Below are 9,757 nucleotides of genomic sequence, written 5' to 3' on the forward strand. Positions count from 1 at the left end.
TTTTTCGCTCATTTCTACTTAGGGTATCATTAAGTATTACTCTTCCCCTTTAAAATTCAATTTCGTTTGTTGGGATTCGATTGTTCCTTCTCCAGATGTACCAGTTTTAATGTGCAGTACTTCGGTATTACTTGGCAAGCATGAATGTGTATTTATTTATACATGTAAATATTGTATATTTTTTTACTTTTGTTTACCACAAACTGTTATGAAAAAGAGTATCCTTTGATTTAAAAAAAAATTTAGTGCTTTTAGTGCGGTAAAACGCTCTTTCTCTTCCAAGATTTGGTGCTTTTTGAAACTGAAAAGTTGGCAACACTGAGCCTTTATTTGCTTTGACTCATACATTTTCTTTAAAATGCGCATAAGCAGCCAAACAAATGCACGAAATTTTTGGGAATTAACTCGGATCCGGGGAATTTTTGATGACAACACTGGAACTTGTACAAGTAAGCAAACAAAGCAGGCGAGTTTCGCGTCCGCGGTAGCCGAGTGGTGAGAGTTGCGGGCTACAAGCCTGTAGCCTGGTTCGATCCNTGATTATTGATTGATTACACAGTTCGAAAAATTTTAACTTTTTTTGCCACCTGAGTGCATCGGTTTTTGTAGATTCTTCGGTGCTGAATACCAATCTAGCTGCAGAATTTCTATACCATGTCAGAATTTTAAGATATTCTGCCCTCTAAGAGTAAAAACACGGTTTTTCGCAATATTTGANTCATACATTTTCTTTAAAATGCGCATAAGCAGCCAAACAAATGCACGAAATTTTTGGGAATTAACTCGGATCCGGGGAATTTTTGATGACAACACTGGAACTTGTACAAGTAAGCAAACAAAGCAGGCGAGTTTCGCGTCCGCGGTAGCCGAGTGGTGAGAGTTGCGGGCTACAAGCCTGTAGCCTGGTTCGATCCTTGGTTAAAGCGCCTGGGAAATTTTTTTTTGTATTTAATATTTATTTTATGTTTTTTTTTTATGTGATTTATATTTTTAAATCAACTTTATTTTATTTTCACTTGCCTTATTTTATATCATATTTTTTATTTTACTATTAGTTAATTTATAATCTTAGAGTTGAATTTTATTAAAAAGTCAACAACAACTAACCGAAATCAACGTAAAAAAATATAGAACTTATAAAAAAAGAATTAAAACGAAATAAATGAAAATTTTACTGGCCGTGGGACTCGAACCCACGACCTTGCGGCTCGTTTATCCGCATTACTGCCGTCTGTAAGGGTAGAATTTTTATGCGCATATGTGCGCCAGATTATATGCATAGGCTTTGCCGTCTGTCACAGCTTTAAAGGGTCGTTGTTAGGAATCAGCGCAGCGCCCTCGGCTGCTTATGCGAGACTCGCAGGTGGGGCGGGGAGATCCCACCTGACGGAACAGGCATTTTTTCCTTTTTAACCGAATTCACAAAAAGGAGAAGGTTATCAATTCGTTGGAATATTTTTTTTACGTATGTTACCGCATAACTTTGAACCACGTCAACCGATTCCTATAATTCTTTTCTTTAATGGAAATGTGTTACCATACAGGTGGTCCCGTACTAATTTGGTGTAAATCCGATCATTGGATCATGATGCAACTAACGATAATCTTAAATTTGTATATGACAATTGAACTCGGTTTTGTTTCTTGCTTAAGAATTACTTGTTTTTGCTAAAAGCTTATTAAAATAATTTTCGTGACTTACCAAAAATAACTCCCATGGATAGTAATACTATGAATGGCCTTCTTCGACCTAAATTTAGCTTGCAGCGATCGCTCATTGAACCTAAGAAAGGGCAAGCAAAGAATCCAATTAAAGGTGATAATGCCCAAACCAACGTCATGTGTTGATGCTCAATGCCGATTTTCAATAAAGTTGGTGAAACAAACGCTGTTTCCGCTGCATACGAAAACTCGATTCCCATCACGGCTGCAGATATCCTTACTAATTCTAATCGGGTTTTATGTCTGTTAAAAGTAAATGATGAAGTTATATTTGAAATTGCCTTGCTTTATCTTTACTTAATTATTGACGTTGTACTAAAAAAGGTCGTCTTGAAGTCTTATTTTACTAATACGTTTTCTTAACAAATAAAAGCTCGTTGTTGTATTGCTTATAATATAGTTTAATTTGAAGAAATTTTAATACTGCATCACACATCCCGCTAATCCTGCAACACAAAAAGGACTTATGTTCTTAACGTCGGGCATACTGGTGCTTGAACAATCTAGCTGGCCAAGATACGAATTTCCAGAACTACCCCCAGTTAAAAAGTAACGCCTTTATATCGAAGATTAGTAGTACCTCTGAGATACGCCATTGTTAATATATCACCAGCGCCCGAATTTAGCGCAAGAATTTGGTATCTGAGGTCCATTGGTTGGATTTGGCTTGTTCTTTGCGTGCAAAAACAATTTATACAGGCTTTTAAATTCTAATATTGTGTGGTATAAATCAATATTGGATTCTGAAACGTCAGGTAAATATCTTTATATTTTTATATTACGTTTCATTGAGCCATAAACTAGAGTTAGAGTTTATCATTAAACACCACTCACAAACTCAGAGTTTACCATACGAAAAATGTTCGTTAAACTCTCTTTAAACACCACTTTTATTTGGTGTTTATGGGCATGCAACCCTACATTTTTATTAAACTTGGTCTCACTGAGTAATTTTGAAAATTACAAATTTGAAACGGCTCAAACAAGAAGATTGCCATCTCCCTTAAAACAAGTAAACAAATAAATTTTTGGCACTAAAATATTTTTATAAATATTCGGCCGAGCTTCTCCTCAAATTTGAGGGGTGAGTTCTATTGTTGTCACGCATGTGGAGGCACCTACATTTTTACGCTGACTCCGAACGGCAAATGGTTTTATGATAAGCTCTTTTAAGGCAGAAATACACTAATACTATGTTCACGTTGAAATATTAACCCTCGTCCGGGCGCATATTCTTACAACGCTAACCGGGCGCAGAGGTACAATTGTACCTTCATATAGTTTTGATATGAATTTTTACTGGGGGTTTAATTTTTTTATAAAAACTGATACCATTTCATCATTACACGTCATTTTGAACATGTTTAGAAATTTTTTGTAATGACGATTGTTTAAAAAAAAAGTAAAAAATAGAAACACAGTAGCCTGCATAACATGCACTCCGAAAAATGCACGAGTACACCATAACAATTAGTACCCTCTATACATACATATGTATGTACTCAATATTTTTCATACTAGTACAATACAATATTTCAATATATTTTTGTGAAATCCTTTGCGTGTACTTCTTTTTCTCAATTAAAATTTTCTAATTTCTAAAGGTTATTCAACTGGTTCACCTTATTTTAGCATTGCACTTTTGTTTTAGAAGTGTGGTTCTTTTTTTTAGCTAAATGGGAAGCGTTATAAAGCATGGCACCGTTTTTGGCACTTTTATTTTTCTATTTGGCACATTTTGGCACTTTTTTATCCTTAATATGGGACCACATAGCTAAGGATAGTTGGCAGCCCTGACCGTAACATAAATAATGCGATGTTTATTTGGTTCAGTTTATATTTGCTGCTACTTGCGGTCACAATACTGGTTTAGCATCCTACATAATCGACAAAAATCATAACCCCCGACTTCAGGGAAAAAGTCAACGTCGAAAGTTTCTAAAAGATCTCTCCAATCAGCTATGCATGCCTTCAGTTGAATCTCGAAGTGCAAANCCCCCCCCTCCCCCTCCTAAATTTCATTCTGGCTACGCCGATGTACAGCAGCTGTCCTTCAATTACCTCAGCCGCGGAGCCTCCCCTATCACTGGAAGTTGCTATATCTGTCGGAACTCAAATAGGAAACAACGCTAAACTCGAATGCTTTGCATATCTTGTGCTTATCCAATTTGTGATGAACATTCAGTTTCAAAAAAGACGTGTATTTCTTGCGAAGAAACTCTCTAAAAATTTCAAAATGTATATTCTAAATCGTTGTTCTAAATTGAATTGTCTCGCCTGTTACTTTTTTATATATTTTATTATCGCTACTAATATGAATTAGCTCCGTTTGTGTTCCTTTTTTTATAACAAAATTATATAAAAATAATAATAATCTGCTTTTTTCTTCATACCAGATATATGAAGGTACAATTGTACCTATGCGCTCTGACGTGGGTGTAAATTTAACTCGGCAATATATTTCAGAAAATAGTGGCCCATTTTGTTTTAAATTAAGGGAACATGTGGCGCAACAAAAATGTAGAGATGTCACGAAGATCCAGCCCTCTAAGTTTTCTGGAAAAAAAGTTATTGTAATTTAAAAACACAAAAGTTACAATTGTACCTAGTCGCACGGACGAGGGTTAACTCGAGTTTAACGTTTTGAGTTTATTAACAACTGTCAAGTGTGCTTATTGGGGTGTTTAAGAAACTCAGAGTTTAATTTGACATTTGTTTGTTTACTTTTTCTTTTACACATTTGGCCTGTTCCCGTACTCCAGAATTTAGACAGAAATAGTCCAAAGTAGGCGTGGTGTAGAAAACCAACGGTTTATCCATGAAAAAGATATACATAAATAGAACTTTTCATGCTGATTGCAACCACAGTAAGATTATTTGACGCAAATAAAAACTAAAGCCAATAAAAGAGGTTAAAGTTAAACTTTTCTATTTTATATATTTATATGTTGATATTCTAAACACATGTGCACGGCACGACTTCGGACTATTTCTCATTAAATCTTGCAGTACGGGAACAAGCTAACTATCGGCAAGTTGGTTGCCGGTTTGGACACTTACAGGTCTATTCTGCACTGGTAATAAAAAGTTTGTAACCGGTAAATAAAGTTCCTGTAAATTTTTAAACCCTTTTCGCATTCTGTATACTCTTGTAACCGGTAAATTTTGTTGCCATCTCATAAGCTGGTAACAAATTATTGCCCCGTGAAATATGCAATGCCAGGATTTGCACAATTCTTCATAGCTGAATTGCTGAATATTTTAACTGCATTACCAAAGTACCTAGAATCGCGGTGACAAGAACTGGTAACATTTTTTGGTAATACAATTTTCCGGTAACAAAATCTTCGGTAACGTGCAGCATAGACCTGTTAAAGACACAAACCAAATTCGGTAAAAAAAAAATGGTTGCATTATCATATACCTTGTTTATAGCGACACATAAAGCGCTTTGACCCAGTTCGCTGTGATTCAAAACGGATGCATAAACTGAATTTCAAAACGCGTTGAAATTGAAAAGTGTATTGACTCGAATTGGTTTTCAAATCGGTTTTTTATTTCTCACATCGGTTACAAAACAGGTATAAACACATCACTCATTTGACGCGAAGTGAAAATAGGCTGATTTCCTTTATACAGCCCGTTCTAAATTGTAATCATTATTACAATAAATTTGAATTATTGTTCGCTTCCATTTCGGTAAACCGTGCAAATTATGTATTAAAGAAATATCCAATAAAAACAGCAAATTTTGCTTACTTTTGAATACGGTTTCAGCGAGTGCGCTATAAAGACACAGGTATAAACTCTTGAAAATAATATGTGTTCAGTAAAATCGGTTTTTGGTTAATGCGGTTCTTGCGTAGGTACAAACAAGGTAATAAATTCCAAATAAAAGTTGTGTTTAGGGAGAGTTAAACTCCAAAATGGCCCATAAACTCGAGTTAAAGGCTCAACGTGAACATAGTATAAGTTTTGTCATTGCCTGCTAAGGTGCGACTGCCATTTTGGGTTATGCTCATCATGGACAGGGCTGCCAACTATACTTAGCTGTGAAGTGTCATATTGGGGATAAAAAAGTGCCAAAATATACCAAACAGAAAAATAAAAGTGCCAAAAAGATGACATTGTTTTCAATTCTTCTCATTTAGCATTAAAATTAGAAACACATTCATAAACCAAAGTCCAATGCCTAAGTAAGATAAACCAGTTGCGTACACTATAGAAATTAGAAAAGGTTAGTTGAGAAAAAGAAGTACACACAAAGAATATCACAAATTTATATTGAAATATTGCTATTTTTCAAAAAGTGCCATTTCGGCACTTTGTGCCAAATTGAAAAATTAAGTAACATATGAAGTAAAAAAGGGCCAAAATGGGCACGGTTTGAGCCAAGTTGGCAGCCCTGATCACAGATCTTACCTTGGTCCTACTGAATGGAAGTACGGACCCGTAATCACTCTGCTACGGCGGCCGCCATAAGTCCCTTATTGGTCTCAAAATTTATGAAAATTATAATATGCTTGCAAACAATTAATAACACTTTGTGATACATCCTTTTAAAGATGAATGTTGACTTAAATTTTGTATTTTTACTAAGTATTAATTTAATAAATTAATATTCTACATTATTATTTTAACACTTGGTAACAAAAATATTTATATTTCGCAACTCTTACAATAGAGACATTTGTAACAAATGTAAAAAATTAAAAAAAATGTAATTTTGGTAATTTTAAGCCAACAGGCGTTCCTTACGAAAAAAAATACTTCGGAATAGATATGCGCATATTTTTTTCACAATATAAGGTGCCTTTAAGAAGTGGTAAACCACTAAATAGCTTAGAAAACGCTTTCAAAAATTCGAAACGAGAGTGAAGTGTGCAGTGTTCTACATATTGTAATCAAAATTGCGGGCAAAATATGTGTATGTGTAATTAATGTTGAATTTGAACAAATGTTCAAAGTGCACAATACTGACCACTCCCAAAACTCAATAAATGGAGCAGAAGGGGTTTGGTATAATTTTCCTGCCCGTTAGCATAATTATCTGGTTTGCTTCATTTATGTTACAAAGAGGTTCAAGCACGGCACATTTGCGGAATTGAAGTCAAACTCAATCGAAGAATTCGCTCCTATTATTTAAAAAAAAATACCGTTTTTGAAGAAAATGTGTCATTGAAAGCTAGGAATCACCTCAGAAAAATTTGTATACCCACTTGTGCAGAAGGGTATTATAACTATGTTCACATAACGGTTGTTTGTAACAGGCAAACCGGATCGAGATAGATATAGAAAAATGTCTACATAAATGGTCAGCATCAAAAGAGAAATCGATTAAGTGGTGACTGTCTGTCCGTCCGTCCGTCCGTCTATGTACACGATAACTTGAGTAAAAATTGAGATATCTTAACGAAACTTGGTACGCGGGCGTAGGACGGATGGTGTTGAAAATGGGAAAAATCGGACAATAACCACGCCTACCTCCCATATAACGGTAGTTTTCAGAAATAAGAAAACTGTGATATTTTAGTAACTACTGAAACTTATTCACAAAAAATTTACATTTACAATGATTTCTAGACGAAAAATAGGAGTATTATAAATTTTTGGAAAATGGGCCTAGCCACGCCCACTTATGACTACATGTGTATATCTTGCTAACCGCTACACTAATTTCTTCCAAACTCGGCGCAGTTGTTGGCCTTGGTACAACATACCAAATGGCTGAAAATTTTTAAAATCGGACCCCACATCCCATATAACGGTAATTTAGAGAAAAACGAAGTCTTCGATAAAGCATTAAATACTGAATCTAATTTATTCAAAATTAATGTTTGTAACAATTCTTTACCAAGAAATACGCTTATGATAAAATTTTGGAAAATGGGCGTGGCACCGCCCACTTATGATCACATATATGTTCGAACAATATGTACCAAACTCGGTATGTACAAGCAAATCGTTGAAAATTATTNATTGAAGTCAAACTCAATCGAAGAATTCGCTCCTATTATTTAAAAAAAAAATACCGTTTTTGAAGAAAATGTGTCATTGAAAGCTAGGAATTACCTCAGAAAAATTTGTATACCCACTTGTGCAGAAGGGTATTATAACTATGTTCACATAACGGTTGTTTGTAACAGGCAAACCGGATCGAGATAGATATAGAAAAATGTCTACATAAATGGTCAGCATCAAAAGAGAAATCGATTAAGTGGTGACTGTCTGTCCGTCCGTCCGTCCGTCTATGTACACGATAACTTGAGTAAAAATTGAGATATCTTAACGAAACTTGGTACGCGGGCGTAGGACGGATGGTGTTGAAAATGGGAAAAATCGGACAATAACCACGCCTACCTCCCATATAACGGTAGTTTTCAGAAATAAGAAAACTGTGATATTTTAGTAACTACTGAAACTTATTCACAAAAAATTTACATTTACAATGATTTCTAGACGAAAAATAGGAGTATTATAAATTTTTGGAAAATGGGCCTAGCCACGCCCACTTATGACTACATGTGTATATCTTGCTAACCGCTACACTAATTTCTTCCAAACTCGGCGCAGTTGTTGGCCTTGGTACAACATACCAAATGGCTGAAAATTTTTAAAATCGGACCCCACATCCCATATAACGGTAATTTAGAGAAAAACGAAGTCTTCGATAAAGCATTAAATACTGAATCTAATTTATTCAAAATTAATGTTTGTAACAATTCTTTACCAAGAAATACGCTTATGATAAAATTTTGGAAAATGGGCGTGGAAATCGGATTAAAATTACGTCCACTTTTCATATAACGTTAAATCTCCTTTACCTTGAAAAGAAGTAAATTATTTGAAATTTTGGAAAATTGGCGTGATACCGGACATATGACGTGTGAGGACTAAATATCCATGGGGAATTTATCCCACACAAACTCTCACACCACCAACCAAGTCAGTCACACAACAGCAACACAAAGCAGGGCAGTCTGTCGAGCAATATACCACAGCATCACAAGTCAGCGCAACCAGGCACGCAACAAGCAACAGCAACAAGCCACAGCAACACAAGTCATAGCGACACCCGAAAACCTCTTCGTTGCCATGACAACGCAACATCACACAGCAAATGTAGCTGCACAACCACGCAACTTCAAGCACACAGCCTATTAAAGGAGCAGCACGACGGAAAACCAGTCAGTCAGCACGAGATTGGGGTCATGAACACACGACCATAAGCAATAATTGACTTCATGGCTTGATTCCACTTCTGTAACAGCTCCAAGTGAGGGTGATTTCTTATGCGCTGGATTAGGCGACAGGCTGGATGTCACCTTTCCAGTGGCAGCGCCACAAGCTCCAAACGGTCTCACCACAGCCTCTCCTGAAACCGCATACGGGCGACATCCGCTCACCCGCCGTCAGCACAGCGACATCAAGGGCGTCAACAAAAGTGCTACCCACCGCCGCCAACAGCGCCTATGAGAGCGCCACTCACCGACGCGACTAGGGTGCTACTCTCCGGCGTCACAAAAGCGCTATTCAGAGCGCCAGTTGTCGACGACATTCGAGCACTACTCACCTACAACAAAGACAGTGAGGTTCCCTCGTAAGACGAGGATGAACAGAAGACACCAGTGCCACCGGATGAACGTGCGTGGAGTACGACTACCTTTATGAAAACACACATCCAGTTTGCGGTACCGCTACACCAGCTCCAGCTGCTATCACACCAGCACTAGCCATCAACGCACCAGCACCCGCCGCTAATAACCGTCGGGTCGAACGCAGGTACGACAAATCCTGAAAACCAGACGCTGACCCACACGTTTGCACCTATCATCGACGAGGTAAGAAAGTGGTCAGCAAAATACGATGTCGGACGAGACCCGCTGGCTTTTGTGAAGCGACTGCAGGAACTGGCCGAGGTGTATGCCTCTTGCCGAAAACCATACCCGAACTACTGTACGGCACCGCCCTTCACTGGTACCGCGGCAACAACGAACACTGTGGAAACTAGACGACCTTCAAGCGGGACTTCTTA

At 37.0% G+C, this 9,757-nt stretch overlaps 1 protein-coding gene across 1 annotated transcript in view; it reads right to left on the reverse strand.

Moving 5' to 3' along the window:
- LOC108360034 (proton-associated sugar transporter A-like) overlaps window positions 1-9,280 on the reverse strand; it is an 83,420-nt gene extending 74,140 nt beyond the window's left edge. Inside the window, exons 1-2 of the mRNA XM_017612171.1 lie at window positions 9,212-9,280; window positions 1,703-2,003 (exon numbers count right to left, since the gene is read on the reverse strand). Coding sequence (XP_017467660.1) covers window positions 1,703-2,003; window positions 9,212-9,280 — 370 coding nt within the window. The remainder of the gene's footprint in view (window positions 1-1,702; window positions 2,004-9,211) is intronic.
- Between the last annotated feature and the right edge of the window lie 477 nt (window positions 9,281-9,757).

The sequence above is a fragment of the Rhagoletis zephyria genome, unplaced genomic scaffold (assembly GCF_001687245.7).
Source record: "Rhagoletis zephyria isolate East Lansing unplaced genomic scaffold, Rhagoletis_zephyria_1.1 Rzeph_scaffold_00506, whole genome shotgun sequence".
In the NCBI taxonomy this organism is placed as follows: domain Eukaryota; kingdom Metazoa; phylum Arthropoda; class Insecta; order Diptera; family Tephritidae; genus Rhagoletis; species Rhagoletis zephyria.